The sequence below is a fragment of the Lepidochelys kempii genome, chromosome 1 (genome assembly GCF_965140265.1).
Source record: "Lepidochelys kempii isolate rLepKem1 chromosome 1, rLepKem1.hap2, whole genome shotgun sequence".
Classification (NCBI taxonomy): domain Eukaryota; kingdom Metazoa; phylum Chordata; order Testudines; family Cheloniidae; genus Lepidochelys; species Lepidochelys kempii.
The window spans coordinates 159,514,750-159,534,424 of NC_133256.1; the positions used below are offsets into that span (position 1 = coordinate 159,514,750).

General features: G+C 38.7%; 1 protein-coding gene across 3 annotated transcripts in view; it reads left to right on the forward strand.

The window, feature by feature from the left end:
• BRWD1 (bromodomain and WD repeat domain containing 1) overlaps positions 1 to 15,910 on the forward strand; it is a 113,268-nt gene extending 97,358 nt beyond the window's left edge. The window contains exons 41-42 of one of the 3 annotated variants that reach the window (XM_073360442.1): positions 357 to 1,337; positions 9,857 to 15,910. In XM_073360442.1, the coding sequence (XP_073216543.1) occupies positions 357 to 1,337; positions 9,857 to 11,055 (2,180 nt within the window). In that variant the 3' untranslated portion in view covers positions 11,056 to 15,910. Of the gene's footprint in view, positions 1 to 356; positions 1,338 to 1,705; positions 1,971 to 9,856 lie in introns of those variants that run through there. The other 2 variants (XM_073360451.1, XM_073360460.1) reach the window with 2 other exon arrangements.
• Positions 15,911 to 19,675: the final 3,765 nt, after the last annotated feature.

Consider the following 19,675-nt stretch of genomic DNA (forward strand, 5'->3'; position numbering starts at 1 on the left):
CTTGCAGGTGCATTCTTAAAATGGGGGTGAGGAGATGGACTTTTCAGGGCATGTAATTCAGAGAACGTAAAAATCATAGGTGGAATGATGATATAGTTGGCCAAAACCTTAATTGCTCTCCACCGAATATAACATGTAATATGTTTGAATTACCCTTGCTATTATAAAATAAAAATACAGGTGTTTTTATCACCTTATTAAACACACAGTGTGAGCTGTTCTCCAGTGCTATTCGGGTTTGTACATTGTTAGTACTAAAATATAAATTTTTCTTGTTCTGTTTTAAAATATTTGTCATAAATTTGTCATATTTAATTTAACAAATATTTAAATCATTTTTATTTTTTATATTATAGGATCTTTCTCTCAAGAGAATGGTCATAGCAGAAGAGCTACCAGGAAAAGGTTCTATGGGAGTGACTCAGAATATTCAAAGGGGGCTTACAAAATAGTGAATGACAAAGATGATGGTCGTAGAAGAATTCCACGTAGAAGTGCAACTGTGGCTGCCAGTAAATTAAGACTAATGAGTGATGTGGAGGAAGAGATCTCCAGCTCAGAAAGTGTTGGCATTGGAAGCAAGAACAGAAAACTGCCCCACCGCAGTGCCTCTGCTGCAGCCAGGAAGTTGTTATTGGATGGCTTTGAAGATGACACAGGTTTAAAGTCTGAAAGTGAAAAAGAACTAAAAGAACAGTATATTAAACAGAAAACGCTTTCACAGACTAGTTCATGTGCTAGAAGAAAATATATTAGTGAATCTGAAGATAAAAGTTCAGATTCTGAAATAGGTGCACAAATGGCACAAAAGAATAGGCAAAGCAATGGCCATAAACAACCACACAGGACAGTCTGTGCTGCATCTCCTAAAATTAAAAATCCCACAGTAGAATTCTCAGAGCAGGACTCCAAAAGCCATAAGTCAGGGGATGGGAGCAGTCAAAAAGTATCCGACCAGTCAACTTCTGCACACACACAACATGCTGTGAGCAACTCTGAGGATGAGGCAGATTCTTTGTCAGGCGGGTGGAATGGTAGAAGAATTAAGAAGATGACCAGTCAAAAGTCTGCAACTCTTTTCAAAAAAGCAAAAGCCTTGAGTGATTTGAAGAACACAGCAGAGTCTGAAACAGAAGTGAGGGAGAATGGAAGACGATCTATGTCAGAGAGAATGGGACCTTCTGGAATTGCAGGGAGCTCAAAATCTGGACCTGATGCCAGTTTCAATTGCTCATCTAATTTAGAATTTGATACTGATTCCAATAGCAGTAACTATAGCAATGCCACAAACACAAAAAAAAGGAAAAGGAAAGGAAAAACAAAAGTCATTAGAAAAGGTAAAAATTTTAAAGCTAATGCATCTAAATCTATGATATTGTCTAGACAGAGGAAACGACGTAGGATTAATATGGATAATAATGACTGGGAGGATTTGGACTATACAAAATATGAAAGAGCTCCTCAACGCTCTAAAATCAGAACTAGAAATCAGGGTAGAAAGACTGCAAGATATGATGATAGAGATTTAGACAGTGTGTTCCAACTGGGAGATTATAGAACATAATGGAGGGAAATCTATTCCACTTTTGTGGTAATATTAGAATTCATGATGAATGGTAGCTGTTCTTTGTCATGAGATTCAGGGAAAACATTTATATTTTTCTGTGAAAAACTTAATCCTGTGACTATCCTTGTCGTATTTCAGATTGCATTTGCTGGTCCATGTAGCAGTATGTAGCAACTGATACCAAAAATGTTTCATTTTGGGGCAGTATTTTAGTGGAGACTGAAATGTTACTGCTCAGAGTAACAGTTTTCAAAACCAGTTGAACACTGGCCTGTATGTTGCTAGCACAATACTGAGGATCGGTGCTATATGAGAAAATTGATGGCAAGAGTTTTAGAAATTTCAGAATCTCAAAGTGGACTGTTCTAGCACCTGTTCCTTATTCTAAAGACTTCATCTAACGGTAACCTACTTTTATAATAAGTCTTATCATTAGTCCTGTTGATCTTGACATCATGAGTAAAGTAACAGTTACTTTACAAAGTAGAGAACTATTTTTATTTTTCCAAATTATTTGCTTTGTTAATGCAGTTGAATACATAAGAGCCATTAATTTAAATTTAAATAATTTGTATTGTTTGACTGAAAGGTGTTGTGTTTTAATACAGTGTTGCTTCCATGAGGTAAATTGGAATCTGCAAAATTATTTATTTTAATTTTTGTTTTGATGGCAGTTTTGCTACCTTTTTTTTAGGTGAAAACATAGTGTGTCCAGGATAGCAATATTCTGGTATTTATTTGGTGTCTGCATGCACTCCTGTTCTTACTATTGGTGTAAATTTTTAAGATGATAAAGCTTTTTGTCCAACAGATACAGTGATGTCCCCTATATCTGTTTCTCCAAATTTCATGGGATATTCTGATTTTTCATGTGTTCAGCCAAAGTGTTAAGTCACTCTTATGGTCCTTAAGAGATTTTCTTATGTACAGCATCTCATTGGCAGACAGTTGATAATGAATAGCCCAAAGTTGTAGTCTCATAGAAATGTTCATTAGCTTAATTTTGCTTTTGCAGTTTCAACCTATTCTCGAGTTTATTCTTCTCCATTTCTCATCTTTCTTTCATATGCATTTCCATGTGCTAAATGAGATGTAATTCCAGTTTGGGAATTTTTTTGGCAACTTGGCTCATCAGAATGACATTGGGATTCACTGGGCCATATCTAGTGTGTCGCTACAACTTCCTCTTTTAGGAGATTGGTGGTTCTTTCATAGTTGAGCCAACTTTAAAGACTCTTTACAGTCTTTATATTCTCTTTTCCTAACTATTCCAAAGATGTTAGGGAGATAGACACTAGTCCCAAAAACTGCTCTAACTACCTTATCTCCATCTTCTCCCCTCCCCCCCAACCTCCCAAAAAAAGATTGCAAAAAGTAAAGAAAGAACATCCCAAGTGCCCTAGCAGACCTTACTTTAGAGAATTCCCACAAATATTGCAACAGAAGCAATTGGGCAAGTTTTTTTTTACTTGTTCTTTTTGTTCTATTGTAAGTGGGAGGCATCTATACCATCCTCGTAGGGACTACAACTAGTTTTAGGGCTTGGAGAATTCTCATGACTTGTAATCCCCAGTAAAGGGGATTGAATCTAGCATATGGAGTTGTGGTACATGGAACTTGTATACATACTCTTTAGAAAAATCTCTCTCTCTCGCTTTCATCTCCTTTTTGCAGAGTGCTTTTTTTAACTATACTGCAGAAGGACCAGTCTTTTCCCTGGAGAGGTCTGCGCTTTGTGAAGCCAGAACATGTATAGCTTTACTTGTGGTTAGCACCCTACATATATTTTCAACTTCATGTAGCAATCAGTAGGTTGAATAGGAGTGTGGGGGAAATAGAGGCATGTTTTTACAGTAACTCTAAGATCCTGGATGAAATAATACTGTAGCCAGCAATGGTAAATAATTCACCAGATAGTAAACTGAATAAAGGAAAAGTAAGAATTTAATATTTTATATTCATATTTTGTTAGCCTATATTGTACCTTTGCATAAATTATATCTCTTATAGCTGCAGTACTCTTCCCCCTTTTTCTAGTCTCAAAATTGTTGTTGAATTTAAAGTAACATGCCCATGTACTACTTGACTCAACTTCTAAAAACTACTTTTTTTTTTGTTTGCTTGACACCAAACATGATTAAGAATGAAAACACAAAAGATAACATTTAACTACTCTGCCCATCTTGCCTGGGCGTGGGCTTGAAGAGAGGGTTACTATCTTTCATACCCCACTGTAAAAAAAAAAAAATGGGGCCCAGAGTTATTTTCCACCTCTAACTTCACAGCTGAAGAAAGATGACCTGCCTTAACTGCATTATAATAAGTTAAAATCTTCATGTTAAAGTTACCCTTTTCCAGTTATTAATTCAACCAAAATAATTTCTTCAAACTACCAAATATGAGGGGGGAGGATATGGAGTTGGGTCATCACTGTGTTTCTAACACAAACTTATCAAAATGTTGCCATTTCGTTCTTGCAAACTGACCTACATTTTTCTTGATTGCCACATAACTTATTGTCACACTTTAAAATGAGTATTGTATGCCGCCTTCGGCAGATAGTTTTGATATATTTTTGTGACATATGGATATATGTTTACATGGGGTGAGAATCTCAGGAAGAAAGTCATCTAAGGTGTTTTGTGACTAATTCTGCTATCTTGGCAATTTCCCACAAGAAAATTTTTGACCTGTTAAGATCTAAACACTTATTAATTTCTGCCAAATGCACCAAGTGATTTCTAACATCAATTAAATGTATAAGAATGGCAGGTAGAGTAGATGATCAGCAACAAAACAGTCACTGAGCCCTTGATTGCCCATTAAACTTTATATGTAGCTGCATTGCCATAGATACTTAGTTCTGTTCAGTTAATATTTTTTAAAGTATTGGCTTTATTTTCAGCACCCTTCAGTAACTTTTTGGTATTAAATGGCTCTTATCTGAAACTTGTTTTGTAAGTAGAAAATATTTGAATCCACTATATAACTTACTATTTTTGGAGACATGAAAAATTATTTTTCAAATTCTTTGAAGAGTTTTTTTTAATATTGTAAAAGGGAATCTTTAATTTTTATATAAAATATTACATCCAATTTGAATTTATATATTTTGTGGTAGAAAGGAAAGAGAAGTGATATAAACACCAAGGAAAATTTTCCTGACTTAAGACTTTATGTATTTCCTTTTAAAAGAAAAAAAGAGCTGCAAAATGCTATCTGTTCAAAGGTGATCAGTTAAAGATTTTTTTCTTAAACTTCTGTGGGAAAGTTGTTAACCATGATAAATGTGAAAAGTGCCAAAATAGATCAGCCAGCATTGAGCTTTGATTTTTTTTTTTTTTTTTTCTGGGGCAGGAGGGGGAATTGTTTTGCCATTGGTATGAAAGGTGGATGTTTTAACCTGTCATCTTCTGCAGCTTGAAGAAAATCTGGTTTATATCCCTTTTTTCCCTATTACTCTCTGGTTAAATTGTAGCTCTCAATGTATTGTACTTTTATGTTCTTGGATTCAAAATGTTAATATGTCTTCCAGTTTCTGGTATCTTAAATAGAGCAAAAATTCAAATATGAATCATTGTCTCCTCTCTTAATGAAAGAGTGCTAATCCTTCCAAAAAAAAAAAATTATACAATTCCTGAGTTAAAATGTGTCGGTTTATTTTTAATGTTTTTTCTTTACAAAGCAATAATTGGTTTTTAACAGCTAGATCAAACTGGCAACGATAAATACAGGTTTTTTAACACTGGATCAGTGGTGCAAAACCAGCCGTGAGGGCCACATCTGTTAATGCCAAACCTGAGGGATGCATCTAATTAATATAGTAAATTATGAAGTATTTTAATCTGAGAGATAGTTTATCCATAGAGCTTCTTGATGTCTTGCTTTTTTTTGAAGGTGGCCATACTTGTCATGGAATAATTATACTTTATATAGTACTCCTCACTCCCCAGATACAGCAGCCAACGCATTGAAGTGCTGATAAAATAGAGCAGTGTGATTGCTGACATTGTGTTATGGTTTGTTTAAATTGGTGTCCCTTTAAGCAATAAAATACTGCCCTCTTAAAATATAAGCAATGAAATGAGGGCATCTAATTTTAAGGGAAAGACTGAAAGACAAGATAGTATGTGTCAGGCAACACGAATGTTCTGAAACTTCTAGAAAAGCAAAGGTGTTCTTTATAAAATGAGAAGGGATGGAAAGAGTTCTGTGCTGCATGGGGCTCACCACAGCTGAAGCATAATCAACTGCTGATCTTGGATGAGATAAGATCTGTGTTGAGAGTAGTATGTAAAAACACGTGCATCATGGTACAAAGCTAAAGATGTGGAATCAAAATGTATTCAGAGCCAGCATCCTTAAGGGTTTCAAAAACCAATAGAGCTGATTTAAAGAGACACTGATTAGCACATTTCAAATGTGAGTTGCAAATATCCTTAGGCACCACATCTGCCCAGGAGGACAACTGCCATTTCTGTGCTTTTATAATTTTCCTGTCTTTAAAATGGTTTTATCTCCTCTATTGCTGTGTAGAAAATCCCACACATACAGGAGAAACTATTCTTTTATGTAGAGGAAAAAGTGAAACTAAATGTTGGCAATATTTTAGTGTAAATATGCAAAGGAAAACTAAAAATGGGAAATTTATTTTCTCATTTTTTCATTTATAGTAATTTGGGGGATTACTCAGACAGTAATGTAATTATTTTAAGTTGATGGGTGTCCTGCTCCTCAAGAGGCAGCCAATATGACAAATGTAAGGCTGTCATAATATAATTGTGATAGTTTAAATTAGTATGCAGCTCCACTCTGAACAGGCTGCATTGGTTTCTGCTGAAACTTAGGCTAATTTGACCCAAATTCACAGTTTTAGTGCCCTGAAAAAACATTTTCCATTGAATTTACAATTTACCAAAAAAATTTCACTCAGCTCTAACTGGACACAGTAGAATGAGGTTTATATGATGATTCATTTGAAAGCACTGCAGCTATTTAGTTTAGTCACTTTACTCCAGATTTTCCAAAACCAAAGAATTAAGGATGTTCTCAAGTTTATCACTGTTAGAGTGCACAGATCAGTGATGGGGTGGAGGGGAGGTGTCAACATTTTATAGTCCCTACCTGTCCTGTTCTAGACTGGAAGAAGAGGAACTCTTTCTTTGGAACATCAAGCATCAGGATGAAATTGGTGATTCAGGCAAACACTGTTCTCTGGATCTTCAGGGTACTTGTCTGCACAGCCAAAATCATTGCATCACAAATCACTTTGCAGTATTGGGTCAGTGCTTCCAAAGTCCAGCATTTCTGGTTGTCCTGGCAGCACCACCATTTATGGTAATTCTAGCAACTGCAGTAGGAGATTTATTGTATATACTCCTTTGATTGGCTTGTGTGAGGGGAGACATTTTTGGGGGGCATTTACATTTAATTGGGACATCTCCCAGGGAACTAATTAAGCTTAGTAATACTAAATAACAATACTTAATAAGGACAATTCTGCCTACACCACATTGTTTTAGGTGTCTCTTGAAATAGCTTTCAGTCCTGTTATGGCTGTGATACATGCAGTGTGAGAACTTCAGTAGTTTCTGTTCTGATATGTTATATTGGCTCTTTCCATGCCACTACATATTGCCACCAGTGTAGCTCCTGGCACTAGGCAGGCAGCAGACGTAGTCCTTGTCTCATTGTAGACAATGCCTTCCATTCAACTCCTAGATGGGCTTGTCCAGGGACAACAGGTTCTGCAGTTCCTCTGACAGCAGCAGCTGTACTAATAAAAATTAGTGTATGCTCTTACTCAGGAGTTCTTAATGGAGACAACAGGTCGTCCAGCAGATGTTCTAATTAAATGGATTAAGATTAATAAAGTATCACCACTTAGCACTTATGTAGTCCTTTCCATGAATTTGTGTTTTTCAAATTTCGTTTTTTCAGAAAATTGAGAATTTGCCAATACATTATTTTGAAAAAACATGAAACCAAAATGTATAGTGTCAACCTTGCTATTGTATATAATTTTCACCACAATATTTTATAAAGTTGTTTTGTTTTGAACACTCAATATTTACTGAGAATGTATGTTCACTAGACTATGAAGCACCTAATAACTAGAGCCCTACGCAGATTCAAAATTTGTATCCACATCCAATCTACAAAAATGGTCCGTGAATATAAAGTGGATATCCGCAGATTTGCAGATAGGAAAGTTGTATCCGCATCTAATCCATGATCCGCAAAAATGGTCTGCAGATAGGGATCGCCACATATATAAAGCAGATATCTTTGGATTTGCAGGGCTCTGGTAATAACATGCTTTCTCATCAAAGGCTAAATTAGAAATCTTTTTTTAAAAAAAGATTCATCCACAGAACAATATCAAATGTATTAAAGATACATTTCTGACCATCTGAGAAGGGTAAAAAGGGGTTTGTCCTTATTTGCTGCTTTGTGATATACAGATAACCTAAAAAGCTTTTTTTCCAAAAGTTTTTTCTGTTTTTAATCTCTGTGGATTGTAGGTGGTATTGTAATTACAGTAATAAAATATACAGTCTTAATACAGTTTTATGGAATTTCATTAAACCAAATCTATAAACAGTGATCCCATCCTACCATGGAATCCATTAGTGCAGCACAGCCCCCCCCCCCCCCCCCCCGTTTCCTGGATATATTATTTTTAATATCTAAAGAAATTAAACAAACTAGGTTTTAAAGACATATCATGACATGTCAGAGAACATTAGATACTATCAAGTACTTTTATATTTAATTACATTAATTATAACATAATTAAGTTGATATCTTTTTGGAAAATTAACATTTCTTTACTAGTTTTGTACTTTCTGTTGTCAGTTTTTTCACATTCCACCCCTATCGCTGCCTGTTTTATGTCTCAAAAGGAAGATTTTTTGGTTTTTGGCCTTTCTGTTCCCTGTCACTGTGTAGTATCTGAGCACCGGTCATCTATGAAAATAGAGAGATATTTTGTCTTTCTTGCTTCACAGTCTGTAGAATAAATAGCATTGTAAGTAGGGCCCTACCAAATTCATGGTTCATTTTGGTTAATTTCAAAATTTTTAAAATTGTAAATTTCATGATTTCAGCTATTTAAATCTGAAATTTCACATTATTGTCATTGTGGGGGTCCTGACCCACAAAGGAGTTGTGTAGAGGGGAGGGGGGGTTGTAGTACTGCTACCCTGAATTCTGCGCTGCTGCTGGCAGCAGCAATGCCTTCAGAGCTGGGCAGCTGGAGAGAGGCAGCTGCTGGCCGGGAGCCCAGCTCTGAAGACAGAGCCACCACCAGCAGCAGCGCAGAAATAAGGACGGCATGGTATGGTAAGGTATGGTATTGCTGCCTGCAGAGCTGGGCCCTTGGCCAGCAGCTGCCACTTTCCGGCCACCCAGCTCTGAAAGCAGCACAGAAGTAAGGGTGGCAATACCGTGATCCTCCTTAAAATAATTTTGCAACCCCTTTTTAGGTCAGGACTCCCAATTTGAGAAACGGTGGTCTCCTCTGTGAAATCTGTATTGTATAGGGTAAAAGCACACAAAAGACCAGATTTCACAGTCCATAACCTGTTTTTCATGGTTGTGAATTTGGTAGGGCCCTAATTATGAATTTATAAGACCTCGTGTCTCTGTGTGAAGAATTTAAGGGAGAGCTATTCTGAAGAAATGAGGTATGTGTTCAGTTCTGAAAGTGTTACTGCCTGTGATCATTACTCTTATGGGAGTAAGTTCCACAGTCCAGATCTGGGTTGAAAAAATTCTTTTATTACCCTGATCATTTATCAACTGCATAAAATATTAAAATTCTTCTGGTAATAGAATTTGTACTTTGCTTTCTGAATGGCTGCCTCTGCATTAGCAGAACAAAATTTATTACAGGTTCATAAATATGTGTAATTTCTTTTAGAGACTTCTTTGCAATAGAATGATAGTTTTAACACTACTCATAGATATTTAGAATCTGGAAATCATTCCCCTTCTTGAAGGTAAGTAGTGATTTTTTGATTGACTGTCATTGTGAGCAAAGAACGTCGCTTCCTGTCCTCTTTTATCTCAAACAAAAGCACAACATTGAAAGTTAAAAGGATCTCCATTGCTGATCTTATTTTAAATAATTACCCAACGTAAATTGCACATCGCTGAGAAGTGCATAACCTGTACTTTAATTTCTGTGTATTTCAGCATTAGTAGTAAAGCTTGTACCGAGTAAACTATATGATTTTAATAGAAATATAAGTTATTTAAAGGAACTTTTAAATCTTTATTTTGTAGAATCAACCTCTGAGGAGATTGGACAAAATACAAAAGTGCTCAGGAGCAGGACATATATGAATGACTACAAAAAATATACAAAGTTTTCTAGTGAGACATTAAATGCCAAAACTGTTACTAGAAAAAAAACTCCATGCAGGAGTGCTACTTTGGCTGCTAATAAAATTAAGATAATGAGTGATATAAAGGAAGAGCTCTCCAGCTCAGAAAATGCGTGCACTGAAAAAAAGAACAGAAAACTGCCTCACCGGACTGTGTCTGCTGCATCCAAGAAAAGGCTAAAGGACAGCTCTAAGGTAGATGCCACTTTCAAGTCTGAAAGTGAAAAAGTAAAAGAGCAGCATACCAACAGTAAAACACTTTCTCAGCCTAATTCAGCTACTGTTAGAAGAAAATATATTAGAAAGTCTGAAAGGGGAAAATCTGAATCTGAAAAAGAGACAAAGATGACACAAAAGAACAGGCATAGTAATGACGATAAGCAGCCACACAGAACTGTCCGTGCTGCATCTCTTAAAGTGAAAAATTCTGCAGTAGAATTTTCAGAGGACGACTCCAAAAGCCGTAAATCAGAGGATGGGAGCAGTAAGAAAGCTTCTGACCAGTCGACTTTTGCACGCAAACATCATGCAGTGAGCAACTCTGAGGATGAGGCAGGTTCTGAATCAGGCAAGTTCAAAGGTAAAAAAACCAAGGAGGTGACCGGTCAAAAGGCTGGGATGTCTTTCAGAAAAGCAAAATGCTTGAGTGCCGTAAAGGACACAGAGTCTGAAACAGGAGAGCAGGAAGGTGGAAGAAGTTCTGTGTGCCAGTGGACTGATCCTTCTGGGACTGCAAAGATTGGAAAATCTGGAGCTGGTGCCAGTTCAAATTGCTCTTCCAATTTAGAATCTGAAACTGATTCTAGTAACAGTAGCTATAGGAATGCCACAAAAACAAAAAAGAGGAAAAGAAAAAGAAAAACTAAAGTAATTAGAAAAGGTAAAAATTCAAATGTATCTAAGCCTTCCAGAAGGCCCCAGCGAACAAAACGCTCTAAACTTAATCAAGAAAATGACTCTGATGACGTGGACTACACCAAATATAAAAGAGCAAATCGACGTTCTAAAATAAGAACTAGAAATGGGGGTAGAAGGACTGTGAGATATGATGATGGTGATGATGATAGAGGTCTAGATGACATAGATTGTGGAACATAACCTTAAGAGGAAAAGCCAGTCCGCTTTTTTTATGGTAATAGTGCTAGGATTCATGATGAATGCTGGCTCTTCTTTGTCCTATATTTCAGGGAATATATTTATATTTTTCTATGAAAAAGTTATTAATGTTAAATCATGACTCTCCTTTTCATATTTTGACTTGCACTTGCCTGCCCATGCAGCAGCATTTAGCACAGATGCCAAAATGTGCCTCATTATAGGGGCAAAATTTTGTCTTTACTGGTATTTTACTACATATAACAAGAGTTTAAAAAAAGTTAAACACCTGGCAACAGGTTAATAGCAGTATGTTGAGTATTATTTTGGGTGCTGCAATGTGCTACTACCTGGGCCTTACAATATAAGTGCATTCAAGAACAGCTGATTTTAACACCTCTTAATGTATGAAATCTCATTCAACAGTAACAGACTTGCAGATATTACTGTACATTATAAAAACAGTGGTGAATGATGACATTACAAACATCAGAAATAATAAATGAATATTACATTAATAATTTGAATTAGTACAGCTTTTCAAATGTACAGTGCTACCACTATTGAAAATACACAACCTGAACCAACTAGTAATGGAAAATATATATTTACCAATTTTTAAAAAATGGTATTGGTAAAAATAGGGTTTTGCAGACAGGTGGTACTGTCATTTTTAATGTGACTTCCATGCTGTAAATTTGAGACCACGAAATGCAGGTGAACTCTTGGGCCTAAGGGTTTGTGTGTGTTTATGTTTATAAAATATGAAAAGAAACATGTGCTGTGTATTTTTTAAAACTTGTGTATTTAAAACTTGTTTATCTTTTAAATGGGTGAAAAGTTTGAGGCTCAGAATATTATTTCAGATGTGTTTGCTACAGTTGCCCACCTGCTTCTTTAAATTTAAACTTTTTACCTTAAAAGTGCCTCATTGTTAGATTGTAGGTAAACCACACCAAATTCTGATTGTCATCATACAACATCTACATGCTGATGTTTAAGTTGCCATTGTTGAGAACAAAAATAATTTCAACTTATTATAACGTACAAGGGAAAGGGAGTTGGACAATTGTTAATGAGATTAATGTACATTTTTCAAACTAAAATATGTAGTTCTGCATCAGTTTCTGATGCAATTTGCAAAGTGTTCAAGGAGTGGTATTTAAATCCTTATCAGTGGCTTTATATGTTGCAGTGCAGTAAGAATCTCAAGAAGAAAGATGTTCATGAATCTGATAGCATAAAGACTTTTCTTAATGACAGTTTTATTTCAGTGGTGCCCCTTCATACCCAAAATTCATTCCATTAGTTCAAATCTAATTGTTTTGCTATCAACATTTAACCCTTCACTTTGCTGCCATAGATCCGTGCTGTCTAACCTTTAGGGCTTAAGAATCAAAAATACTATTTCAGTAAGGTCAAGGGACTACAATAATTTCTCTACCATGTTTCTGCTCTTTGCACTGTTCTGGTGGTACAAAGGTAGTGGAAGCCATCCATAAGTCCACTCCTGGAGATTCCCCCACTGTGGGGGTTGTCCCCCGTGGGCATATGGCACAGGCGTATCCTACATCTAAGATCTCTCCAAGTTCTGTAACTAACCACCTGCATTGAGGGTGGAGAAGGGCATGTTTGAGGGGGTGGGAAATTGGCTGGAATATTAGACTCTGGCTATTTTAGCTGGCAGATCATTCCTTGAGAACCACAGCAAGTTGGCAAAAGTTGGAGCAGTCCCTAGACTGCTTCAATCTGCACCATTACTGAAGCCAGAGCTGTAACTGGTGGTTGGTTTCAACTTTTCTCCCCCTTTCCTCCCACATTTCCTGATCTTCCTTGACTAGTTGTGAGGGAGAGGAGCCGTCCTTTGCTCGGTGCTCCCATAGGATCAGGAACAGGCACAGCTAGTCTGTATTAAGCCTAATGGAAATCTAGTTTATACCATTTGTGCCCTAATATTTTGTTCCTTTTCTGATTTGAATATAGCTCTTAATTCAGTATATTTTTGTAGACGTTTGTGGGTTTAAATTGTTCATCTTTCTTTGTCTCTGATTTTTTAAGCAGAGCAAAGATGCCAAAGTACGAACCAGATTGTCTATTGAGATTGTTCACTGTTTTAAGTGTTTTGTATCTAGTACTTTAGAAATGCCCTTCTCAGAAGGGATAAATGTTTGCTTTATCTGAAAATTAATTGGCTGCATTGTACAGTGGTTGCTTGGTTGGGCTGGTAATTAGGGGTTTTGAAGTGTAATAATTCGGAGTCCTGGAGTAAACCCTTGAGGATATAAGGGAGCCTCAGAATTCTTGCTATCTAATTGAAGTATAAATTAAGTAGGTCTGTTAGGATTTTTATTTTCAACCTTGGTGTGTAATTTTTGTTTAGGCCTAGATTTAAAGAGAGATCTTTTAAAGTTCAAATACAGTACTTTCAAAGGAAGTATACAAATATAATTATAGGTTCATAAAACAAGCCTAAATGGTTGGGGACAAACTCTGCCCATTGATGCATTCAAAGGGCTCTCATTCTGTGCATGAGAGGGGAAAAATTGGCTTTTCTAAAGTACAGTCTTTCATAAGTCAACTTGCATTGTTCATGCTACACATTTACAATATTTGACAATCATTCTCTTACACACACCCTAATCACTGGGAGAAAATAGTATTTTATTCTATGTTATCATATGCTCCTGGGTGCTATTTCAGTTTACTATGTATAGGCAGGTAGTAGAGGGTTCTGGTTACAACAGGAGGATAAACTTTTAAAAGGTAAATGGAATTATGGCTGCTGATTCTTATTTAGCAATCTTCCACCCCTTTCTCCCAAAGTCAAACAATTATTCTTTCACAAGCATCATTTATAGGTGAACTACAAGGCTATTTTTCACTATTTTAAGTCGTAACTCCATTCTCAGAAAACAACTCCCTGCACTGCTGAAGGCTTTATTGATGTTACTCAGCAATTGCAAGGGAGTTGCAGTATTTACAACTCTGGGCTTGGAAAGTGTGGGGGAGAAGTGGAGGGGGAGGGAGAGTGAGGAACAGCAGTCCATCCTGTTCTGTGTCAAGTTGTGGGCAGAAGAAAATGTTGAAAGTGCTGCTTGGGCAAGCAATAGAACTTGTCCACAATGTGTAGGAATGTGCTTGGAGGTGGACCCAGCTAATACGAGCCCATGTGCTACACCCCCCTTTGGGCCATAGTATGTGTTATAGGGGAAGTGCTCAGCTTCCACCCCACCTCTACCTCCAAATCTAATTAGAGCATACCCTGTTGTCAATAGCAAGCATTAACTGATACATTTATGGATGCCCCTGCCCAGAGCAGCAATACACTGTACTCCACAATAGGTTACTTCCACCTACCCTGTGGAATATTTCTGGCTGGCAGGTTTCTTGTAAAAGGAGAGGCACTAGGCTGCATCTCTGTTCTTCATTATTCATTGGATAAAACAAGATTGACTGTAAGATGGAACATCTATTATGAATCCAGACGTTGAGGGGGGAACTTCAATCTAGTTCTGTTGCTACTTGTATGCTTTAATATTAAAATAGTGATAAAAGAAACATGTATATCAACAGAGAAAATAAATACTGCTTTTTCTGGATCCCCAATCTGAGACATTAGGGTGGTGCCTCTTTCTTCAAACACAGGAGACAATTAAGTCTTGTCCATAGGGCTTGGACCTGCCTCTGGAGACCAAGTGGCTGTTCAACAATCCTATTTTATTTTTAAAGTACTAGTTTCTAAAGCTTGTTTTGGGGCAGGGGTATGTTCCTTCAAAGGGAAGAGCCTCCCAATTTTTCCTATGTGGTCCCTCCTCATTATGGAAGAGTAGGCCAAAAACCCCAGAAGTGCTAAGAGGAGAAGCAGCAGAAGAGAAGTTCTGACATAGCTGCTCACTACCACGGATCTTAAATTGTCAGTCTGGAGGGCAAGTTAGGACATATTACTCCCTGCCTGCTGAGACTTCTTCCGTAACCTTTCTGAAAAGACGGGGCTCAACAAGTTGGCCCTCCTCACCTAATAGGGTTTGGGGTTTATTAGACATAAATCCCCACATTTCCCCCTCCTCCTGGTTTTAATCCATTCCAGAGTAGAAAAGTTGCAGAATTCTGGCCTGCTGTCTGACTCTTCTTTTAAAAAAAAAAAAAAAAAAAACACCTCGGAGCTTTCACAAGGATCCACACCTGCATTTGTTACTAAGGGGGATGTTAAACAGCATCTTCTAGGGATAAACATCTCAAAGTCAGCATGCCCAAATAATTTGCATTCAAAAGTGCTAAAAGAGTTGACCGAGGAGATCTCTTACTTAAGGATGTTAATTCTTATTAAAACTTGGAGTACTGGGCAAACTCCAGAAGACTAGCAGAGTGCTAATGTGCCAGTATTAAAAAAAAGGGCAATCAGGATGGCCCAAGTAATTACAGGCAGGTGATTCTGATGTCAATCCCAGCCAAAATAGAAAAGCTGACAGGGATTCAACAAATAAAGAATGAAAGGATAAGAATACAGTTGTCAGTCAACACAGTTTTATGTACATTGGTGGTATTAAAAAAAATTCACTTTTTGATGAGATTACAAATTTGGTTGGTAAAGATAAATGCACAGAAGTATATTTTGAGTAAGTACACAACATTCTGATTAAAAATAGCACTGTACAATATAAATAATGGACATGTTAAATGGATTGAAAACTCTCTAATTGACAGATCTTAAAAAGTAATTATTGAATGGGTGTGTTACCAGGGTGGTTCCTCGGGGATCTGTTCAATATTTTGATTAATGATAAAGAAGTAAATATAAAATCATTGCTGCTTAAAACTTGTGGATGACACAGATTAGAGTTTCAGAGTAGCAGCCATGTTAGTATGTATTCGCAAAAAGAAAAGGAGTACTTGTGGCACCTTAAAGACGAACAAATTTATTTGAGCATCTGTAGCTCACGAAAGCTTATGCTCAAATAAATTTGTTCGTCTCTAAGGTGCCACAAGTACTCCTTTTTACAGATTAGAGTTGTAAATGATTATGATGGGGCAGTCATAAAGTGATCTGGATTGCTTGGTAAGCTGGGCCCATTAAAATGCATTTTAATACAATCAAATGCAAGGTCATACAGATAAGAACAAAAATGTAGGTCATACTTACAGGAACGGGGACTGTATCCTGGACAGCAATGACTAAAAAGGATCTACAGTAGGGGGTCATGGTGGATAGACAACTCAATATGAGCTCTGAATATGATGCTGTGGCAAACGGGGCTAATGTAGGGGTGGGCAAACTACAACCCGACAGCCATTTTAATCTGGCCCTCGAGCTCCCGTGGGGGAGTGGGGTCTGGGGCTTGCCCTACTCCGGCACTCCATCTGCAGAGCAGGGTCGTGAGCCACTCCGTGCAGTTCCCCAAAGCAGTGGCATGACCTCCTCCAGCTCCTACATGTAGGGGCAGCCAAGGGGCTCCACTCTGCATGCTTCCCCTGCCCCAAGTGCCACCCCCACAATTCGCATTGGCCGGGAACTGTGACCAATGGGAGCTGCAGGGATGGTACCTCCACATAGGAGCTGGAGAGGGGACATGCTACTGCTTCTGAGGGCCACTTCAGGCGTAAGCACTGCCCAGAGCCTGCATCCTTGAGCCTCCCCCTATGCCGCACCCCCCTGCCCCAGCCCTGATCTCCCTTCTGCCCTCCAAACCCCTTGATCCCAGCCCAGAGCACCCTCCTGCACCAAACTCAGCCTCACCCCAGAGCCTGTACCCCCAGCCAGAGCCCTCACTCCCCCTGCATCCCATGCCCCCACCTGCACCCTGAACTCCTCATTTCTGGCCCCACTCTGGAGCCCACATCCCCAGCCAGAGCCCCCACCCCCTCCCGCACCCAAACCCAATTTTGTGAGCATTTATGGCCCACCATACAATTTCTATACCCCATTGTGGCCCTTGGGCCAAAAGGTTTGCCCACCCCTGGGCTAATGCAATCTTTGGGTGTATAAATAGAGTAGTGAGTAGTAGGAGGGAGGTGACTTTACTTCTGTCTATAGCACCAGTAAGACCAATATTGAAATACTGCCTAGTTCTGATGGCCACATTTTAAAAAGAACGTTGAAAAATTGGAGAGGGTGTAGAAAAGAACAAAAAAAAGCTTTAGAGTGAGACTTAAGTTTAATCGGTTTAGCTTGTCAAAAAAATTAAGAGGCAACTATAGGGTATGATTATTTTCATGGGAAGAAAATAACGGTTACTAAAGGGCCCTTTAGCAGGGAAAGACATGAGAACCAGTGGCTGGAAGTTTCAGATCCATTCAAATTAGAAATCACAACCTTTAAAAGTGAGGGTGATTAACTATTGGAACAAACTATGAAGGAAAGTGGTAGATACTCATCTCAAAGTCTTCAGATCAAGACTTGGATGGCTTATGGAAGATATGCTTTAAGCAAACAGGTTATTAAGTTCATTACAGGGGCTACTGGGTGAAATTCTACAGCCTGTGTTAAATAGCAGGTCAGATTAGATGCCCTAATGGCCTCAAAATCCTCTTTTGCTTTTCTGGTTTAGTTATGTTCTGCAGCCTTAAGTTTTTAAGAAAAGCTGGAGCTTGTGGAGGACAATGACTATCTGGGGTGCTTTTCTGTATCTTTTTAGAAGGGGAATTCTCACTATTATCAGGGAACCTGTCCATATTCTTGGCAGGGCCTCCTATTTTCTATTCAGCCTGTTTGGGTGGGGGAGAATGGGTTTGGTGCCCCGTGCTCATATTTCAATATAATTGAAATGGTAATTCATAGTTCTTCTTTGAGTGTTGGTCCTTGTGTGTATTGTACTGTGGGTATGCCTGCGCTCCACGCACATGAGACCAGAGAATTCTTGCAAGTAGCATCTATTGGTCCATGCCTGGGCCCCCTCTCTCCTTATGTTCCATGCCGAAGGTATAAGGAACAGTGCAGACCAACACCTCTCCAGTTCCTCCTTACAGCCGTATGGCCTGAGTGGGAATCTCCAGTGTCTGGAATGGATCCTTTTCAATGTTTTCCTCTAAATATTTCAAAGTTTTATATGTAGTTTAGTTTTAAAAGCTCTGCTAGGAGGAGGGTGGAGACTGATGCTCGACTTGCAGCAACGTGTTTGGTTTTTTTTTAATCACAAGCTAAAATTCTGCATGGTTACGCTGGCATTGATAATACTGTCCTTAGAAAAAGATGTGGTTTACAGCTCTCGATATGAAAGATGCATATTTTCATGTGGATTTTCACCCTTCTCACAGAAGATTCTTCAGTTTTGTGTTAGATCCTGACCACTGTCAATACAGTCTAGCAACTACATCCAGAGTTTTTATGAAAGTGTTTTCTGTAGTAGCATCACAACTCAGACAGGGCTGTTCCACATTCATGGGGATCTCTGTAAACGTGCAAAAGTCTACCCTTGCTCAGACCCAGACTATAGCTTTCATAAGAGCTTAGTCTGACCTTAGACTCAGAGCAAGGGCTTGTGTCCCTATCAGCAGTTTCCAAGCCATGAGCAACCTGATAAACCAGATTATGCACAACCCATAGACAGCAGTCTAGATTTTTCTTACTCTCCTGGACTTACGTAACACTGTTCACCAAACTCTACCTCTGCTGCCTGAAGGCTGGACTTTGATCTATATATACGCTGAGCACGAACAGCAGAAATGCTCCAGTGACATTCCCCACTGAGAAAAGGGCCTCTCTAACTTGGTGGAAAGATCCCACACCAGTGTGCGTAGGCATTTCTTCCCTATTCCCCCACACCCGATTGACAATCACAGACATCTCCATGTTAAGTTCAGGGGTTCACATTGATGGTCACACAACACAGGATACTTGGACACCTCAGGAAACTAGAACGCACGTAAATCTCCCAGAACTCAGAGCTATCCGAGAAGCATACAGGGCGTTATTACCAGTAATCCAGGTCTCGTCGTATTCTTGCACCGTTAGACAATATGACAACTATAGTCTGCATAAACAAACAGGGAGGAGCAAGAGCCATTCCTCTGTGTATAGAAGTGGACAGTTTATGGAACTGGTGTGTGTATTCCACCAAGAACCCAACATTTGCTGGCAGACAGGCTCAGCAGGTACTTTGCCAGCAGCCACAGGTGGGGTTACACAGCTCAGTGGTGAACATCTTTGCTCAGCAGGGAACCCCTACCTGGGATCTGTTCACCTCTGATAAACAAAGTGCAGCACATACTTTTCCAGGGGAGCTCAGGGCCAATTCTCCAGAGGTGATGCTCTCCGGTGCACTTGGACAAATCGTTTGAACTATGCCTTTCTTCCTAACCTGCCGCTCCCTTGAGTGTTGCAAAAGATTCGACAGGGTGGAAAGAGTTATTCTCCTTGTCCTCAAATGGCCCAGGCAGTTCTGGTTCCCAGGTCTCCTGCATACGTTAGCCCAGCCACTCATCAGCATTCATCCCTTCCTGGAACTTTTGACTCAAGAACGGCAGGGTCAGTCATCCCAACCTGGAAGCTGTTCGCCTCATGGTTTAGTATTTGGATGGGCATCAGACCAAGAACATTCCTGTTCCAAAACTGTGCAAGCCATTATCATAGAATCATAGAATATCAGGGTTGGAAGGGACCTCAGGAGGTCATCTAGTCCAACCCCCT